The following is a 21,273-nucleotide window of genomic DNA, read 5'->3' as shown; positions in this document are numbered from 1 at the left end:
TTTTTCCATGTATAAGAAAAGGATGTACAGTAAAATTTAACAGCATCCTGTATACCTAGAAGGGCTGCTGTGGCAATTGTGTCCATATAGATCTCTTTTATCCTCAAAACTGTCTAGTTTGAAATGAGTACAGTCAGTATCCTTAGTCAGGCAATGGTTGGAATATATTAAAATTTCTGTTTATGTATTCTCCATTCTTCTCCCACTGAAATCCTTAGCTGGAATTTAACAGCTAAGTTTCTATAGTTTCCTCTTTTTCTTTCAACACATTATGAAAAGACTAGATATCCAGAAGTAGAAAATTTAGGTCTGATTGTTATCATTGATAAGGATTTAGAATATTAGGTTTCTAATTAGGAAAAGATCTGAGAGATCATCTTCCTTTTACCATGCTTTTGTGAAGGAAGAATTTGAGGCATAGGAAAGTTAAGTGTTCAAGTCTCAGGGGAATCTGACTGTCAATATTGTGTATTTCCACTGGTTTCTGCTGTACTTAATATTACCATATCTGTGCTAGCTGCATGTAACCAGGTAGATAATTACCACATTAAGAATGACTTACTGCCTGTTGAAAGAGTTTCTGTAACTGAGCAAGCCAGATGTAGGGAGAAATATCATGTTATATGACGGAAGAGAGAGGGAAGGAAAGCTCCTAGCCATGGGCATTAAGTCTGTGATTATAAGAAATATTCTGGACCCAGAGTCAAAGGGCCTGAGATTCAGTTCTGACAACTCTATTTATTAACCGTGTGACTTTGAGCAAAGTCCTAAACTTAAGTTTCTTCATGTATTGAAGAGGAATAATGATTGCTGCCATACTTACTTCACAGGTTGGTGGTGAGAATCCAGGTTCTTGTGGAGTCAAGAACAAATTTACCAATGGTTATGACTGCTGTGGTATTGTAGGCAATATTGCAAACCCTAGCAATAAAGAGACAATGAAAACTTTTAAAAGTTTTATGAAATTATGGAAGGCCAAAAATTAAAAAATAAAATTCAGCAGGAAATCTGATTGTGTCATTGATAAGTACTTACAATACTAGGTTTTTTACTTGGAAAAAGTACCTGAGTCTTCAAGAAGAATTTTGTCTCCTTTATCCTCAAGGAGATTACAACTAGTTGGAGCTACAATCCTTTAAGAAAAAAGCCTTATGTTATATGAGTGGAAGTGGTTGTTAAAATAACAATTTAGCAAGCTGTTAATCTATACTAGACTGAAAATGGGAAAGATATGTAATTAGTTCATCAAAAAGGAGAAGGAAGATTATTTGCTTAAGAAGGATGGTGGAGATTTTTTTGTCATTGTTTTTATTATAAGCCAGCCCTTTCATGCTGTATCTTTCCTGCCCTTCTACTAGAGATAAAGACCCATTACTAATCTTTCAGTCAATAGGAGATTGAATAACCTTGATTCATTTGAGGACCACACATTTCATTTTTACCTCTAAAGAGCTGTTTGCCTTCACTTGAGATTTTGGGTCTTACTTTTAAGACAATTACATTTCTAGCAATCTACATGGACTTTACTAGTTCCAATATTGAAGCAAATGATGACCATCTAGTGATAGGGTTTCTGATTGTAACCCATTTACCTTTTATAATCATGTTATAATAGGTTTATACATTTATCACAATGGTATTTTGTGGTTTCTAAGATGGACATTTCTGTTCATATTTCAACATACTTGAAATTGGGATGCATCTTTAAATTGATAGCTTCATACATTCTCTGTTGGATTGGTGGTGGGTTTTTTTTTAATTTTTAAATATTTTATTTATTTATTTATTTATTTATTTATTTATTTATTTATTTATTTATTTATGAGAAGCGCAGAGAGAGTGAGAGAAGCAGAGACACAGGCAGAGGGAGAAGCAGACTCCATGCAGGGAGCCCGACGTGGGACTGGATCCCAGATCTCCAGGATCACACCCTGGGCCGAAGGCAGACACCAAACTGCTGAGCCACCCGGGTTGCCCTTGGTGGTGGTTTTGATATGATTATTATTGTTACATGGATAGCATCAATGCTTTAATTGAGTTTAAGTGTATTTTAGGTACTATCATAATTCCCAAATCCTCGATTTGGTCTTAGATACAGAGTCATGGAAGCAGAGCAATAGAAAAAAGTGAAAAACACAGAGAAAAAAATACAAGAAATCTTAAATGATAGGAAAACATTGTTTCATGGTTTGGTTGGAAGTTTTTCCCTTTCTTATATAAACAGTAAAGGAATATCATATAATGATAGAGTTTTGGATTCACTGAAGCATACTATATTATTTTAGCTTGAATAATTTACATGGGATGACTTATGACCTAGTGGAAATTTTAAGAATGTGTATTCATGGAAAGTGATTGTCATTTCAAAACTCATACTTTTAGTTATAGACAGTGCTAAAGGTTACTTTAAAAAAAATCATGGCTCTTACTCAAATATAAAATGGATAAGTATCAGAGATTTTATTTAGTTCCTTAATTGAGGGAACCAGTATGATATTACAACTTGTTCACAGGAGAATTAGAAGAGCACATAGATACAGGCAATTAGGGATTTTGAAATGAATGTACAACAGATACAAAGTTGGTCAATATGCATAGGGCAATGATTTTGCAGATTATGATCACCACGGATTTTTTTTTTCTCCAATGTGAGAATTTATTTGCATTTCAATGGGAAAGAATCATTTATATTATTACGTGTTTTACACCTTGCAGGGTTGTAAAGTAGCTGAAAGACAGTAAAAGACTTAAGCACTAAAAAAAAAAAAAAAAATTAAAAAAAAGTAAGCACTGTGGCACCTGGATGGGCCAGTGGTTGAGCATCTGCCTTTGGCTCAGGTCGTGATCCCTAGGGTCCTGGGATCAAGTCCTACACCTGCCTCTCCCTCTGCCTAAGTCTTTGCCTCTCTGTCTCTTATGAATAAATAAATAAAATATTAAAAAAAAGACTTGACTTACAGAACCAGATAACCTAGAAGGGTATACTAGTCAGGATACCCACTAATAAATATTAATATAATATGTAGCATTTTCTTTTTTTTAAATTTTTTTAAATTTTATTTATTTAGGATAGTCACACACACAGAGAGAGAGAGGCAGAGACATAGGCAGAGGGAGAAGCAGGCTCCATGCACCGGGAGCCCGACGTGGGATTTGATCCCGGGTCTCCAGGATCGCGCCCTGGGCCAAAGGCAGGCGCCAAACCGCTGCGCCACCCAGGGATCCCAATATGTAGCATTTTCAATAAATATGTATTTATATCATATATTGATAGTATTATGACAAAAATGTCATATATATTTTTTTATACTATTTCACAGTTTTTCACATTGTTTCCTGACAAATCTTAGAGATTAGAAGGTTTCCCAGCAGGCCTTTTACTGAACTTGAACTTGTTAGGGAGGATTATATTCACACTATGCTAGAAAGATCATTATGTTTTCTAATAGCCTTTTCCTTTACCACTCATTACTCTATATTTTAGCTGTATTTTAAGGTGTTACTGATTTGGAATTTCTCATTTGTATCTTTGATTTGGAAGATCAAATTTAGCCCAGATTTTATTTTTGGGTGGAGAAAAAGATTCTTTAAAAACATTTTAAAATCAATAATCTAATACTTTTTGATCACCTACCTTGTAATGGCCCAGTTAATTAAAATAATTACATTTGTTTCAAGAATGAATTCTTAGTAAGAAGGCTGTGCAAATTAAAAAAGAATTCTAGCAACACTTTTTAGCAATGTTCTTTTGAAATGTTATGTACAACAACAGATATTTGCAATGAACTTGTCTATATTTGAAAAAGAGTCTTTGTGTTTAATGCCTTTTATATTTTAGTGAGCTGAGAATGAAATGTTTTTCACTACTTTATGTGATTAATCTTAAATATGGAAAAATGGAAAATTAAATGTCTTTGGAGGGCAGAATCAAAATTATTATAACAAAATACATATTACTTCAAAATTGAGAGTAAATTAAAATTAATTTTCTTACTGTTTTTGACTCACTAATTTAGGAAACAAGTATTCTCATTTTCTGGTAGCTGTATGACTGACAAATTGTCACTTGAGAATTATTTGATTCAAATCAAAAGTGTTTCAATTTATTGTAAAACTGGCTCATGTTGGTTTGAGGATGTGTTGAATGTATGAAATGTATGAATGCATGAAGTTCTTATTGAGCATCCAGATATACTTATTTAATTATTATTCTATTTATCACATTATTATTATTATATATTATTGTGTTATTATATTAATACACATTTTTGAGACCTAATCTTTTACATGTAAAATTTTGGCATTTAATTTGGGCTGAACTTCCCAAACCATAGGGAGATACTCATTGATTCATTAATTTATTCAGCAGTTATTTATTGAATGCTTTCTATATACTAATTACTTATGAATGCATCTATTTTAGGGAGTTTTTCCTTTTTACAATTAAAAGAACAGGAATGATTGAGTTTATGAAATAGTCATATTTCAGTTAGCTTGAGACATTGATTGTAGGTAGGAGGTAGCTAATCACCTATTACCTGCACTACTCAAAACCACCCTGGTGACAGCCGTCTCCCCCCACCACCCCAGTCTCTTTTCCTTATCCCTCACTGACTCAAGAGCAGGTAGTCAAGCCCTGGAGTTGTTCCATATTCACAATAAAGTGAGCTATTCATTTCATTCTTTTCTATAGTAGCATTTACCTTTACATGTATCAGATTAAAGTAAAGCTGCAGTTTACTGTGAATATTTTTATACTAATACATGTTACAGCATTTACTTATATATGTTTAATAGATTTGCAAATGTGTATGTGAATCTATTACCAATGACTTTTTTTTGGTTTTAAACAACATCTGAAATCAAAGTGTTGGCAATGTTGGTTTCTTCACAGGCTTCTCTCCCTGCCTTGTAGATGACTGTCTTCTCTTTGTATCTTCACATGATCTCTCCTCTGGCTGTGCACATGACTCCTTCCAACTTTCCTCTTAAGAGGATACTAGTGATTTGAGATGAGGGCCCACCCCAATGACCTAATCTTAATTACCTCTTCTTCTGCTAATGGGCCTTTGTGGAAGTTTTTGAAGGACATTGGTGCTGGTCAAGGGAAAGTCAGAGGAGTAGGTCTACTGTAAGGGTTGGGAGAAGGCATAATGGATAAGGTACTTAGAAATGAATGGAGCTAGTAAATTTATAGGAGAGGCAGTCAGAGCAGGAGACTCTGAAGACACTGCCCAAGGAGGGAAAAGAAACAAGCTAAACTCTTACATGTTTGGTTTCTTGTGGCCATAAAATGAAGAACACAAGTATTTGTTAGGGTTTTAATGAAAGCTGAATTGTGCTGATATCACTTTCCATTCTTGTGGCAACAAACTCTTACCCATGACCATGACATTAGGGTGAGAAAAATCACATGCAAATTAAGTAATTAGAATTGGAGCAACTGTTTAGTTGTGGCACCTCAGATGGGGAATTTGGTACAGGTAGAGCCCTAGGCAAAGTAAGAATTCGTTGGTTTAGTATGTTTTTGAGTACCTACTATGTGTCAGCTACTGTTCTAGGTAGCTGGGATAGGTCAGTGAACAAAATGATATAGATGCCTGCCCATGTGGAGATTACTTTTTTCTAGTGACAAGAGATTATTTAAATATATATATATATATATAATAAATGTCAAATTATATGGCATATTAAAATATAAGTTTAGAAAAGATTAGTCTCAAGGGGATCCAGGAGCGTTGGAGGAGATGATGGCAGGACATAAATGGAATAATAAGTTGGCTTTGAGTTCAAGAGTGGTAGCAACTTGATACTCAGATTTCCTTTTCTTTCCTAGAACTCCAGAGGATGGGGGTTGGGCCTGCCCAAGAGAGATTAGTGGCAGAGGAACAGGAAGTCAGCTGTTGGGTATTTTTCAACATGGTAATAAATTCACTAATGATAATAATAAAAGATAAGCCTCTGATGCTCATTTGTCCTTTCTTTTGAGCAAGAGAAAATAAAATGTTAGAGAAAAAGGGGCAGGAAATTGTCAGAATTTAAAAACTAGTAGTCTATTGAAAATGAATCTCATTTAGGAAAGATTTTGATAGTATTTGAGTCACATGCTTTATAGGAATTTTATGACAGTTTTGTGTAACAGGTTTATTGAGGGAATTCTAAGTTTCATCTACTTTCAAAAGACCAGTATAAACGATGTTTCTTTAACAAAACTGCCTATCTTCATGGCTTGTTAAAATAATTGTTTGCTTCTGGCTTTTAATTTCAACTGAGTCCAAGCTCGTTCTACCTGCCACACAAGAGGCCCATTGGTCAAGCAGAGATTGAGCTTCTTTTATGTTAGAAAGAGTGGGGGAAGGACGGGGCTGGGTCAAAAGTTGACCAATATCTGTTGACATCAGAGAAGGTTGTGTAACTTCTTTTTCCTTGGTCAGTTGATCTTTGTGTGTAAGAATCTGGTCACGTCATTCCTGTAAATATCGAAGATAGCATAATCATGTATGAATGCACTCCCTTATCTCCCATCCGAGGCAGAATTCTGATAAAAAGCAGTTTTTGCAAATCTTTGCTTGAGGCATGTCTAAGCAGAAGTTTCTAGCTATAGATCACAGCAGCAAGGGAAATAGAGGCATTATGGACTCAGACGTGCTAAGTTTCACCCTGTAACAGCCTTACTGAATGTGATGCATATATATAGTCATGGAAGATTGTATGAAATTGTTGCTGATAAGAACCTTACAGTAAGACTCAGAATTAAACTATAAACCTGCATCTTGATTAATATAGAAATGTTACTAGGAAAAGATAAGTCTAAACTATTCCACGTATCACTGAGTAATGTAGTTTCTCCTAAAGGTATCTCTCTCCCTCAGCCCCACTGCCCATTAGTGCCCAGAATTGTTTTAAGTCTGTATGTAGAGATACCATTAGTTTTATATTCTCTGTGACCTATATATTTTCTCTTATCTTCCGCTTAAGCCTTCCTTTTAAGCAAGTCTTTATTGATTTTTTTCTTATGCTACTTGTGATATGTCCAGAAAATGTAGGATTTCTTTATTGACAAAGTAGAATTTAGGCATTTTGTTTTGATAATATAACATTTCAATCACTGATTATGCACTATTAATTATTTGTGGACTTTATGTGATTGGTCTATTTCATAGGATTTCTTCCTTTAATACTAAATCAGTTTGCCTTGCTTTTTCTTTTCTTTCCTACTTTGCTTGTTCTTGCTCCTCCTTTTTCTTCAGTTAATCCTATTTTCCAACCTTTACCCTTTCAGCAATGCACAAAAAGGATCCTCTAATTTGAGCTCTGAAACATATCTGAAAATGCTCAGAATGTCTTGGAGAACGTGCTTGAATTCCCATTCTCTATTCATACTTTCAAGTTTCATTACTCTCAGTCTTCAGCTTTGTGCTTCTTTGTCATTCACCATGACCTTGTATGTATTTGCTCCTTTGAAGGCTAAAGCAGCTTATACTAATGTATGTATGCATGTATCTATTCTTTTTTTTTCCATCCTTCTTCTAAGAAGGAGGTGGGTGAATTTGTTAGGAAGGAGGAGAGAGGGTATGATTTGCTCACTTGGGGAGATACTCCTATCTTCAGCAGGGAGTGCCAACAGTGGCAAAATACACGAGGAGTTGTACTTTTATTTTTGATGCAGGCTTTTCCATCTCAGAACGATACACTGTAGTATGTTTAGGGATCTGTGAGAGCACAATTGTTTACCTATAAAGCAGGAGAGAAGAGGGTAGTTGGGAGAAGGGAAATGGAAAAGGAGGTCCTATGTGAGAGGAGCTTTATCACATAGATTGGTTTTAGCAAAGAGTTTATATGGAATTTGAGGTTCTGGGAATTGATTCCCTTGAAAATATTGTGTGTCTAACCACCTTTTAGAAAGGTCTTCACGTCATTATAGGAGTAGACATACTGCAGGTAGAAAACCAAGTGCATTGTACTATGTAGTTTCTGTCCTTGATTATTACTCGTACTCTCTTGCTTGTGTTAGAAATAAATGTATATTATCATCAGGGTTAAGTGTGACTTGTTTTCTGAGGGTCAGAAGTGTATAGATATCATCTGTGGTGCTGGGTTTGAATTTAAGCACTTGACAAAGATGTTGCCGTGGAAATGATGATGAAGGAAAGAGAGAGAGATGGAGAAGAAAGAAAAAGGAAGTTAAAAATAATTTTCCAAAATTCAACACTATTCACTGATACTAGAAAAGTGCCATAGACTATTTTAATCACTTTACAAATGATCTATCTTTATTTAGTCATATTTAGATCCTAAGAAGCAGGTTACTATTATTATTCTCACTTTACAGGTGAGGAAACTATGGTGCAGAGAGGTTAAGTAACTTGCCTAAGCTTCTGAGTGGTGAAGCCAGAATTTGAACCAAGTAGTATTGCTTTAGAACCTCAACCACTATACTGTCTTCCTGCTGTGCATATGTATATATGTATCATATGACTACACATGTGGGTATGTGTACATGTACATATTTGCCTGTGCATTAGCTGAACCAGAATATAAATATGGGGTACACAACAGATAAATGAATAAGGAGATTATTTTATATTATGACAAAGGGTATTATAATTAATGGAGGAAAAACAAACAAATTTGAGTTTGATAATGGGGGAATATAGAAAATAGTAACAACCTTATTTCTCTCAAGTGATAAAGAAACTTGAGTTTTTTATAAAAATGCTGTGTTTAACAAAATTAAGGCTGTATATTTAATGTTGTGTGCTATTTTTAGAGAAGTCACTTAGAAGCCTAAACATTTTTTTTACCTTTTGAAATTTGATGCTGTCAAGATGCACACCCAATATTTTTTTAAGGTCCAATTTTTGCACATATAATGTCATTTAAAAATTTCCTCCCTTTATAAAAGGGATGGGAAATCAAACTATTCCCCTTTTAATTCACCACTTCTTTCTGTTGTGGCTGTATAGAAAGAAGTGACAATGCATTAAGTGTTAGAATATTTATAAAAACTCCTACATTTAAAAGTAAAAAAGGAAATGGGTAGCAGCTGCACATATTTGAATTAAATATTTTGAGATTTTGAGTTTTTTGAGATTTTTTAATAATTTCAGCCTTTTCAATGTTAAATCAGAACATTTGAAAAAAAAGGATTCTGAAGTCCCTCTTAGAGATTTTGAGGAGAGTTTGATCTGTAGCAGCCTGGACTGAGAAGGAATGTAAAACAGTACACGAATATGTCATCATACTCAGAAGTGTACAGAGGATGATTGATAAATATTGGAGCACTGTATACCTTGTTGTACCAAGTCACTTTAAGTTTACCGTGTTTCTTGGGACTTTGTTTTTAAATCAGAGACCGTGATTGTGTCCTCTGCATCCTTGACCAGCCTACTCAAGTGTCCTCCTCTGCCGACAGGGCTAACACTCTGAATGTATTGAAGGTAGCATGGTACTTTGGTAGATTTGTAAAATAATTTATTCTATTTTATTTGAAAAATGGATTATTTTATGGGGCATAAGTATAAATAATAGAGGGATTCTTGTCTAATTGATTGTGTGGTCTTGAGTGAATCATCCTTTCTCACTTTTATTTTCTCATCTTTAAAATGAAGAGGATTGAAGGAAGTAATCTTTAAGCCTCCTTCTTAAAAAAAATCAATGCTATTATGTGTATATATTTTTACTAACTGATTTTTTTGTTGGAGGTTCTGTAAAGGAGAAAGTGAAGTGAAAAATCCTCTGTATTTCCAAGGCAAATGTGAAATTGAGACATTTTAGATGATAGTGTAAGGCCTCTGTTCCACTTTGATACTGTTTCTGTCAACATAGAGACTTTTGTTCTTTTGTACTTAAATGATAATTATAAGTAGGTCCAAGCCAGCTCCATTTAACTTTTCAATTCCCAGGACTTGCTTGGGCACAGCAGTTAACTATATGGGGGAATTGAATGTTAAAACACTTATCCTCCTATGATGTACAAAGGATCTACTGGCATACAATTTTAGAAAATTCTGTTAGTATTTATATTCAGCCTTGTAGTATTCTGAGCTTTATTAGCTGCATTGAGTCCTAGTTTATTCATGCCAGACTTTTTTGCTGGTACTTGGCAATCGTTTGAGGTACCTACACATACATATTGCAGCGAACACCTGTGCCTCCTCATTAGCACAGGCCATTACTGAAGGTTAGAGATGTACTTTGTTGCCACCCTTAATCTGAAAGCTGGTTTCAGAGTTATTTTGTTCAATATCCTGGCATTGATGAAAGTTTATATTGGGAGCAGAGGGTCATTAAGAGGGTAAAATTCAGTATTGAGAAGGTCTAGAAAATCAGTCAGCTGCAAATGATGAAGTTCTCAAATATATGTCCCTAAAGCTACTTCCAGTGATTGAAGCTTGTTTTGAGAAGGCAAAAGCCTGAAATAGTTTTGACTGTAAGTTCCTGTGGATAAAATGCACTACAGCTACCTTCAGACCAATTTCTAGTACATGGTTGGTGGCTCTCCAAAAGGAATCCCTACTCTGCAGTAAACATCTATATGTCTTCGGGCATTTTTATGATAAAAACCTCAGACCACATTACCTGCAGAGCTCTCATGCATTTTCATCCTGCCTTCCTTATTTTATAGTTAGATGTGTATTTGTCTTTTTCTTACATCACATGCAGACACAGATGTTCCCTCCCTAGGTCAAGTCTGGGAGTGTGGTTTTGAGGAGGTGTGAGGACTCTTGAGGTAGAGAGGGTGCCTGAGATGGGGACCTTGGAGTTTTAAAACAAGAATTGGAAGAGACCACTGGGAGGCACCATTTCTGAAAAGCAGAGATGAGGATACTAGCTGTGGAATAAGTGGCTAGAATAGCTACGTAAGGAGTCTTACTTCCAAAGGAAGCAGTTCCGGAAGAGGATTATATACTGGGATGCAGAACAGCATGGTTTGAGATTAGTCTGCCCTGGGTCTAGCCATAGAAGAGCCAGTTCTAACTGCCGAGCCCCACCTTGATTTGACATTGTGTCCATGATTCTTCATTGTCAAATAAGGTCTTCCTATGAGTGTGAAGCTCCTCTGGGGGGCAAGTAGTGTTTTCCTAGTTCTTATTGTCTTGATGCCTACCATATAGTAGACAAAAAATTTGTTTAATTCATATTTACCAAGTGGGGAATAGGGGTTATAACTTCCATTTTATGTGGGTGTGTGGGGTCTGGATGTGGGCATGAGAAGGTTATTGAGTAGCTGATAGTCATACTCGTCAGCATTTGTCTTGTAGAAAGAAGAATGACCAATCCAATGATTCTTTTCACATTGACCTTTGTATGCTTTCTTTTGGCTATCAGCTTCATCCGGATTGTAAATAATAACCCAGAAGAGAAAGGTTTTATATTCCATTATCATTTCTTGCAGCCACACAGTTTTGTGTGAATAGGACAATCTCAAGTAAAAAAGAGATTGCTTATTTTGAATTGGATTTCCCAGGAAATAGTTCTTAGCCTTAACTTTGATTACAAGTAGAGCTTTCGTTTCCTGTAGGATTGTCAGACATTATTATAAAAAGAACTATGTTTGGAAACAGTATGGGATACCTGAATATAATAATTTAAACTCTGAAGCCCCTATAATGAAACAGAAATGGCACTCTATTAGAAAGAGTAGTTCTATAATTTTTAATGTTTAGGATCTCTTTGTATGCTTAATATTCTATGGATTACATTATGGTATATATGTAATAGTATTCTTTGAAACCATTAGAAAGTTATTTTAAAAATAAGTGATATGTACCTAGTGCTAAACAACTGAGTAATTTTGGGTTGAAAAATACTTTAAAAATTTACTATGATCATAACTCATACTGATTGGCCTTTAATAAGTAACTCTGATGGACTGGTTTCTGCCTCAGGAATAGTTTGCTTTTATAAACTTCATAGAATAACAAGGAACAGATTCATACATGCTTATGTGAAATAATGCTAAAGAAAATGTAGGAATTGAAAAATTAGAGGAACAGCTTTTCCTGACATGCAGGTTGAGAGTGAGATTACCATCACCATGGAAGACCTGGTACTGTTAAGATCACTGGTATTTTATGACATGTATGGTAATTATTCATAGACAGACTTGTCATATTCATTTGTAAAGGTTGCACATTGCATAACTGTAGTGAGATACTATTCATGTATGAAGAACCTACATGTCTATATGTGATGACTCTTGGGCTTATTAATGAGATAGAAAACACTTCTTTACTATGGGAGCCTACTTGCTAGAGGGCCAGGTAGATAATACATAAATAAAAGACATATATATCAGTTTAAAATAAGTGCTATATAAGTAATTAAAACAGTGTGATGTGGTAGTAATTTGATGGCAAGATTAAATTAGGTGGTCATGGGCAGCCCCAATGGCCCAGCGGTTTGGGGCCGCCTTTAGCCCGGGGTATGATCCTGGAGACCCGGGATCGAGTCCCATGTCAGGCTCCCTGCAGTGAGCCTGCTTCTTCCTTTGCCTGTGTCTCTGCCTCTCTCTCTCTCTCTCTCTGTCTGTCTGTCATAAATAAATAAATAAATAGAATCTTAAAAAAATAAATTAGGTGGTCATGAAGAAATACTAAAATGAAAAGAAATGGTAATTTGAAAGTAAAATCTTTGCTAAGTGACACCATTAAATTTATTCTGTATTCATATCTTTTGAGAGTGTCGTTTTTATACTTTTGTTACTGAGGGTAACACAGTTCTTTGCTCTCTGGATTTTTTTCAAACTGTTATAGCAATGAGTTTTTTTTTTTTTAAAGATCTATTTTGCCTGATTTTCATAAAAAAACAAGTAAGTGTAGTTTTGTATAATGATCTAATGTTAAATTCTATGAGTTTAACTCAGTGGCAGGATTCCACATAATAAAACAGTTTTTAAAAAATTGAGTGACTTTATTTGGATTTTTACATAATGAGAAAAATTCTTTAAGTATTCAGTGATTATATATAACTAAGTATGAGGAGAAAAGGTTTGGAAGATAACTCAGACCTATCACAGTTAAAGATGTTTATGTAATTTAACTTTTCTAGTTTCTTTAAGAAATACCATGAGGAATGATTTTGCTTTTGTGTTATTACAACATTTGGTTAAAACTGTTCCCTTTTTGGGGGATAATGTAGTTCCTTTCAGCCTATTTGTGTGTGTGTGTGTGTGTGTATTAAAAAAAACATTTCCACATCATAATGTGGGTTTTATGTCCATCATTTTTAATGGCTTCAGAATGGAAGATCAAGTTGGTATGCTACAATTTCTATAATCATTCTATTTTAATATTTTTTAGTTAATTCTGAAAATTTTAGTTAATTTTACTGTTATCAATAATTTTGTATTAAATATTTCGTGGCTTACAGCTTTTTTCCTTAATATTGGAATATAAAGTTAGATTGTCCACATGTGAATTTCTAAGTACTAATTTCTTTGTTGCCCAAAAAGCATAAACATTTTAAAAGAGAAATTAGGGAAGGGGCACCTGGGTGGCTCAGTTGGTTGATTGTACCACTCTTGGTCATGATCTCAGGGTTGTGAGATGGAGCCCAGTGTTAGGCTCCCTGCTGGGCGCGGAATCTGTTTAAGATTCTCTCCTTTCCTCTCCCTCCTCTACAAAACAAACAAACAAACAAACAAACAAACAAACAAAAAAAGGAATTTAGAGAGGTTTTGGTTTTATGGTAATTCAAATTATGATTAGGCATTATATGAAAGTTTTAACTGGGAAAAAAACAAGCAAAGAGAAATCGGAAGAGAAAATATAATTCTATGGCTTTTCTATAAAATTTAAAACTAGAGGTTTAGATACAGTTTTGGTAAAATCTGATGCAGGCAACTCTTAGTAAGTTGGATAATCAAAGCTTGGAATTACTTATATTTATCAAAAAACAATTTTAAGATTTAACTGATCTAATTTATCTTCTCATATCTTAATTTCTGTCTCTGGAATCCTCTGAAAACTTTGGTCTAACAATATAAAAGATAAATGCAAATGGTTCTTTAGCTAATCTTCAACTCTGGCAAATTGTTTCTTTCTCTTGTCTTCAATTTTTACCACATTTTTATGGATCTTCCACCCTCTTATATGTTCTGCTACATTTTATGGACTTACCCACACAAAGATAATACTTAAGAAATTAAAGAAATGAAGAATAAATAGACTGGAAAGAACATTTGTAATTTTGTATCCTGCACATTAGTTTTTGTCAGCCTATTATGGGTAGATGTCAGGGTACCATGAGCTCTTCTGACAAAGGTTTGTAGATGAATAAAATTTACAATAAATACTTTATTATGTATGAGAAGACTGAGACCCACTGAGCAAAATGACTTGTTCATGAGTGCACAATTTTCTGTTCCATTGGCCAGTAAAATCTTAAGAAAGTCCAAAATGCATGAGTGATGAATATTATCTGACTAAGGATTACATTTCTTTTCTGGTTTATCTAGGTTTTGTTTTCTAACAGAAGCTCTATAAATCCTGGCTGTATCCCATGGAGGTGCTGCATGTATAATAACCACTACTGAGATGGAGCCCATTTGTTCTCAAGATAAAAAAGGACATAGCATATTTAAATTTAATAGTGTCTATTGTCTATTTATTTCCTGTAGTAAGACAAAATGGTAAAAATAATCACGCGCGTACAAGTTCTTTTTTTTTTTTTTTTTTTTTTTTTGCGTACAAGTTCTTACTTTATACACCTAACATTCAGGAAAATACTTGGCTACCCTACTTAGATCTCTTAAAGCTTATTTTTGTAAATGAATAGTTTAAAACAGTTATCCCATTACTTTTTTAAGTGATTAATTTTACTCGTTTTACTCAAGTAAGGATTTTGACTTGAGCTTAGAATATCTAGTAAATTAAGGAATAGCTGATAAGAAATTTGTCTTTATCTTTCCCATAGACTAGCATCAAGAGATACTCTGAGAGCTATAGGTCTGTTAAAAACTCAGATAAAGTGCAGCTGGGGTGGCTTCCGTTTAGGGCTGCCTTTGGCCCAGGGCCTGATCCTGGAGACCCTGGGATCGAGTTCCGCGTTGGGCTCCTTGCATGGAGCCTACTTTTCCCTCTGCCTGTGTCTCTGCCTCTCTCTCTCTCTCTCTCTCTCTCTCTGTGTGTGTGTGTCTCTCATTAATAAATAAATAAAATCTTTAAAGAAAAATAAACTCAGATGAAAAAGTAATATATTAGACTAGGCTAAAAGGCATACTTGATGATATCCTTTGCTTTCCCTAGACTTTATAAGTTTACTTTCTTTTTAAAATATTTTTTTATACCAGGAAAGGGATGAAGAATAGTATTTTAGTTGAGTTATTTTTAGAAAAAATGGCAGTAGTTTTCAGGCATAAGTCATTTAGCATACTTAGGATGCACGTTGCAGAAACTGAAAATATCAAATACATTTTCCCTAATGTTAATAATTTCCAATATCTTTATGTATTCTCCAATTTTTTAAAAAACTTAGTATTCTAATCAGGATCTCAAGCAGGACTTTTTTATTTATGAGATAAAGCCAGAGAGACAAAAACTAGAGTGGCTCACGGCTATAATGTCCGCACTCCCCCCCACCCACCCATGTTTGCTTTGTATACATGTGGCAGCAGTAACTGAAAGCAAACTACATCATGATCATGCTTGCCCAGGAGCTCACATTCATCCATGTGATGTTAACACTAAGACCCTATGTCTTCTGATTTGAATCTGGTCTAACATACTTTCCACAGTGCTGTGTTACCCCTCCTGCAGTGAATTTGCTTCTTGGGTCTGAATTTCTCTAAATGTGAGCTGATATGTCCAATAAAGTAACTTATGAAATTATTTGCCACAATGATAAATGTTTATGAAAATCTCAAAAGGGATCTCTGGTAAGATACCATTTTTTCTGAAGTTCTGCTACTCTTGAAGGACAAAATTTAGCTTTTGGAATCTTAAGAAACACAGTGTTTCATCTGGGTTGGAGTTCAATTCTGTGTATCTTTAAATCCTTTACTTAATTCACCTAGCCAATTATGAAAGGGTGATGTTTAATAAATATGAAATCAGGGAAGATACTGTGAATTAATTATTTTTTTTAGCTGACTTTCAGCACTTTTGTTACGTACTGGGTGGATATTATCCTGCTGCTCTGAATTCAGGAACCATGCCTGGCACCATCTGGGAGTGCCAGAGCTTCCCTATATGTATGGAAAGTGCTTGTTCAAGCTGCTTTGCCAGATTCTTTTTACTCAGGCCTTGCTTCTTTGGATGGTAGGTGACTGTGGCAAAGTACACTTTTATTTTTATTTTTTAAAAGATTTTATTTATTCATGAGAGTCGCAGAGAGAAAGGCAGAGACACAAGCAGAGGCAGAAGCAGGCTCCCTCTCAGGTGCCTGATGTGGGGCTCGATCCTAGGACCCCAGGATCACGACCTGAGCCAAAGGCAGACACTCAACCACTGAGTCACCCATGTGTCCCCAAAGTACACTTTTAAAAAAGAGTAGGGTAATTGTTTCTGAAGATCAAAAGAAGGGGTCCTTTTGTTAATGGACTTTATTTCTATTCTATGCATCTGTATGTTATCTTAAGGCACATTGTGGGAACTCAGTGCTAAGAATTTTCCTTGCACAAAGTACTGAATGCTGATAAAACTGAGAACTTTTGTGTCCTAACTTCAGTCTTATTAAAAGTAAATTTTGAGAACAGTCAGTGCCCGCTTAGGCTTTTAATTTTAATTTTGTTAAAAAACAGTCTTAAACAGTGTAATTTTCAACCTCTTTAAGGCAGCTAAGAGTTAACTGAGTACCCTGAGTTTGAGAAAACCCTTAGGTTTTCTTGCAATTATTAGCATGGCTCCCCAGCTTTGAGAAGATTTCCTAGCATTGCCCTATCATTTAGTGAATCATGTAAAACACTTTACAATAGTGGGCCTTAACTTTCCTTTAGGTCATCAGACCTTTAAGAACTCTTAATTCCAGTAAATGCATCAGTGAATGTCTATACACGCACCGACTCACACTCTTTCTTTCACATACACATTCATGTGTCTGCCCTTATCAATGTGCATCTCCCTCCTTGGGACTCCATGGGGACTCATAAACTCTCTCCTGACCTTGAGAAGCCCTGTATTAAAGACTTCTACAGGTAATAGTGAAAAGAGAAAAGAAAGATTGTGGATTTTTTGTTTTGTTTTGTTTTTTGTTTTTGCTTTGATAGAAAGCACCTTATTTATTGATTCACCTGCCTTTCTGAGCATCTGTTGATTCACACCCACCTGTGTATCTACCCACCCACCTGTGTATCCACCCATAATCTATCTGTCCCCTGTCCATCTATCCATCTTTTATCATATGCTTTCTCTTTGTGAAAACTTAATGCATTTTATTTTTCTACTTATTTTTTTCTTTCCTTTAAAATCAGTATTGCTTTTTAAATACTTGCAGAAAATGAAAGAATAAGTCATGGCAACTGCGACACTATACAAGTAGGAAATACATAAATAGTTATGTTGTCTTATAATATACTCTTAAGCTTGACAGATTTGGGAAGGTGTATAGCTGGTCATTTTAGCTGTGGCTTAGTATATCCTAGACTTTTTTTTTTTTTTTTTTTGTATTTTGGGAAGTCTTCCTTTGAACTTTTTGTACTACTCTAGTTTTAAAATAAAGCATATTGTCAGTAAAGACAGAATAGGATTTTCTTGGGTAAAAAAATTGTCAGGCACCTGGCCATTTATTTATTTATTTTTATTATTATTTTTTTAAATATTTTTTTTATTGGCGATTCAATTTGCCAACATATATCACCCAGTGCTCATCCCATCAAGTGCCCCCCTCAATGCCAGTCACCCAGTCACCCCAACCTCCCGCCCACCTCCCTTTCCACTACCCTTTGTTCGTTTCCCAGAGTTAGGAGTCTCTCATGTTCTCTTACCCTCACTAATATTTCCCACTCATTTTCTCTCCTTTTCCCTATTAAAGTACTTTTAAAAAATTTTTAAATGGAATCAGATTTTATTCCTTTTACTAAAAAAGTTTCGCTTTTCTTTTTGAAATAACAGGTTTATTTATTTCTCATAGGAATCATTTTGTAAAGCTTTTTAGGATTGTATGGATTCACCAAGTATTTTTAGACATTCAAATTTTTATGTACTCTGTAAGCAATTATTGTTGAAATCTCCATTTCTTCTAACCTTTTAGTATTCATTTTTCTGCTACCTTGTGTCCTCATTTAGTTTAAGAAACCATCTGTTTTTTATATTCATTCATTCATTCATTCATTCATTCATTTGACAAGGGAAGCAGGGTGACTTATTTGCTAAATAAGACCCTAATGGCCCTCTCATTTTCTTTAAGATTGAAATACACAAATCTTAAAATAATTTGTTCTAAGTCTCTGAAGAAAGTCCATGGTATTTTGATAGGGATTGCATTATACGTGTAAATTGCCCTGGGTAACATTGACATTTTCACAATATTAATTCTGCCAATCCATGAGCATGGAATATTTTTCCATCTCTTTGTGTCTTCCTCAATTTCTTTCAGAAGTGTTCTATAGTTTTTAGGGTATATTTTGAGAACCATTTGAATGGTAAATGGTTCTCCAACCTTTTACTTTCAGGTTGTAGGTGTCCTTCTGTCTAAAATGAGCCTCTTGTAGACAGCAAATAGATGGGTCCTGCTTTTTTATCCAGTCTGAAACCCTGCGCCTTTTGATGGGGTCATTAAGCCCGTTCACGTTCAGAGTTACTATTGACAGATATGAGTTTAGTGTCATCATGATATCTATTTAGTCCTTGTTTTTGTGGATTGTTCCACTGAACTTCTTCTTAAAGGGGAGTTTTAAGAGTCCCCCTTAAAATTTCTTGCAGAGCTGGTTTGGAGGTCACATATTCTTTCAGTTCCTGCCTATCTTGGAAGCTCTTTATCTCTCCTTCCATTCTGAATGAGAGCCTTGCTGGATAAAGTATTCTTGGTTGCATGTTCTTCTCATTTAGGACCCTGAATATATCCTGCCAGCCCTTTCTGGCCTGCCAGGTCTCTGTGGAGAGGTCTGCTGTTACCCTAATATTCCTCCCCATGAAAGTCAGGGACTTCTTGTCTCTTGCTGCTTTAAGGATCTTCTCTTTATCTTTGGAATTTGCAAGCTTCACTATTAAATGTCGAGGTGTTGAACGGTTTTTATTGATTTTAGGGGGGGATCTCTCTATTTCCTGGATCTGAATGCCTGTTTCCCTTCCCAGATTGGGAAAGTTTTCAGCTAGGATTTGTTCAAATACATATTCTGGCCCTCTGGCCCTTTCGGCGCCCTCGGGAACCCCAATTAAACGTAGGTTTTTCTTATCAAAATACCATGGACTTTCTTCAGAGACTTAGAACAAATTATTTTAAGATTTGTGTGGAATCAGAAAAGACCCCAAACAGCCAGGGGAATTTTAAAAAAGAAAACCATAGCTGGGGGCATCACAATGCCAGATTTCAGGTTGTACTACAAAGCTGTGTCCATCAAGACAGTGTGGTACTGGCACAAAAACAGACATATAGATCAATGGAACAGAACAGAGAACCCAGAAGTGGACCCTGAACTTTATGGTCAACTAATATACGATAAAGGAGGAAAGACGATCCACTGGAAGAAAGACACTCTCTTCAATAAATGGTGCTGGGAAAATTGGACATCCACATGCAGAAGAATGAAACTGGACCACTCTCTTGCACCATACACAAAGATAAACTCAAAATAGATGAAAGATCTAAATGTGAGACAAGATTCCATCAAAATCCCAGAGGAGAACTCAGGCAACACCCTTTTTGAACTTGGCCACAGCAACCGGAGAAGGACAAACAGTGTATGTTCTCATTCATTTGGGGAATATGAATAATAGTGAAAGGGAATATAAGGGAAGGGAGAAGAAATGTGTGAGAAATATCAGAAAGGGAGACAGAACATAAAGACTTCTAACTCTGGGAAATGAACTAGGGGTGGTGGAGGGGGAGGAGGGCGGGGGGTGGGGGTGAATGGGTGACGGGCATTGAGGTGTACACTTGACGGATGAGCACTGGGTGTTATTCTGTATGTTGGTAAATTGAACACCAATAAAAATTAATTTATAAAAAAAAAGATTGAAATACAGGACTAGGGGACAGTAAAGAAAATCACTCTGTTTGAATATTGCAAATAAGAGCGACATGAAGCTTCAAATGCATACAACCTGCTGGCAGGAGTCAGCTGAGGAGGGCAGCATGAGCACAGCTGCTCACAGCCCACTCATATCAGGAGCATATCATAAAGATGACAAAGTGAAAATCAGGACTAATAGCTTTCAGGTTTTTAATGAGTATAATTAGCATTCCATCAAAACAAGATTCATACCTATATCTTAAATTCAACCTGTTTTAAGAGAAGAAAATGTCCATGTTATGGACTTGCCTAATAAGATTGAATGTTAGCCTCTATTTGCTCTTATGGCATTATTAAAGATTTAACTGTTTTTAAATCTTTATGACATGTTGGGCTAGATTTATAATTTACCAGTAAATCTCTAGACTATTTTAGTTTTCACTTAGTGGAAACATAACATGGAGATTAATAAATTGATCGATAGTAAAGATCATTTTGCAGGGTTGTTCCCAAATTTACAGACTGTTCTGACACTCTGCATACAGATGTCCCCCTCTGTTGAAGATTGAGTTAGGCTGCTTAATTGGATCTCAAAGTATAACCTCAAATCCTCACTTTTTTCTAGCTCAAAGTGGTAATGTACTTTATTATTAAATAATAATAGCCATTATAGGTACTAACAAATGAAATCAGGCTATTTAATTTTTTTTTCATCCTAGAAATATCTTTTCCATAGGGTCTCTGAATATTCTTTATAAAATGCAGTTTTCAGCCTTAAAGAGCTCCCCTAATATTACCTTTCCTAACTGACTTTTTCAAAGCCCCTCAGAACAAAACATCTCATTCAGCCTAGGGATCATTTGAAGGTACCTATAGAAAATGGTTTGAAACAAATTACAAAGCATCTTGAGTCTGAACCTCTAGCCCAACTCAGTCACTGGGAATTTTTTTAGAGGATTATTTGAGGTCAAGGTCCAGTGATATTTCTATTCTCAGCCACTAACGGATAAATGATAAAAGAATTCTAAGGTCTTTGCCAGTGAACTCTGTAAAGAGTGCCAGTCTTGGGTGAGCAGTGAAGTAAGGAGTTTGGATCTGAAAGGGAGCAAATGAAAAGCTATCATGACATTGAAGTGGTCAGTAATGCAATGAGACTAAGA

The 21,273-nt window shown here is 35.3% G+C and overlaps 1 protein-coding gene across 7 annotated transcripts in view; it reads left to right on the top strand.

The window, feature by feature from the left end:
* Nucleotides 1-21,273, top strand: part of IMMP2L (inner mitochondrial membrane peptidase subunit 2) — an 860,425-nt gene that overhangs the window by 97,269 nt on the left and 741,883 nt on the right. Inside the window, exon 4 of one of the 7 annotated variants that reach the window (XM_055314818.1) lies at nt 14,462-14,567. The exons of 5 other annotated variants lie outside the window; for them this stretch is intronic. In XM_055314818.1, coding sequence (XP_055170793.1) covers nt 14,462-14,489 — 28 coding nt within the window. In that variant the 3' untranslated portion in view covers nt 14,490-14,567. Of the gene's footprint in view, nt 1-14,461; nt 14,568-21,273 lie in introns of those variants that run through there. One more of the 7 variants, XM_055314816.1, reaches the window with a different exon arrangement.

The sequence above is a fragment of the Nyctereutes procyonoides genome, unplaced genomic scaffold, assembly GCF_905146905.1.
Source record: "Nyctereutes procyonoides isolate TBG_1078 unplaced genomic scaffold, NYPRO_anot_genome, whole genome shotgun sequence".
NCBI classification, from domain to species: domain Eukaryota; kingdom Metazoa; phylum Chordata; class Mammalia; order Carnivora; family Canidae; genus Nyctereutes; species Nyctereutes procyonoides.
Note: the sequence above shows the minus strand (reverse complement) of the source record. Positions and strands in the feature narration are given on the sequence as shown.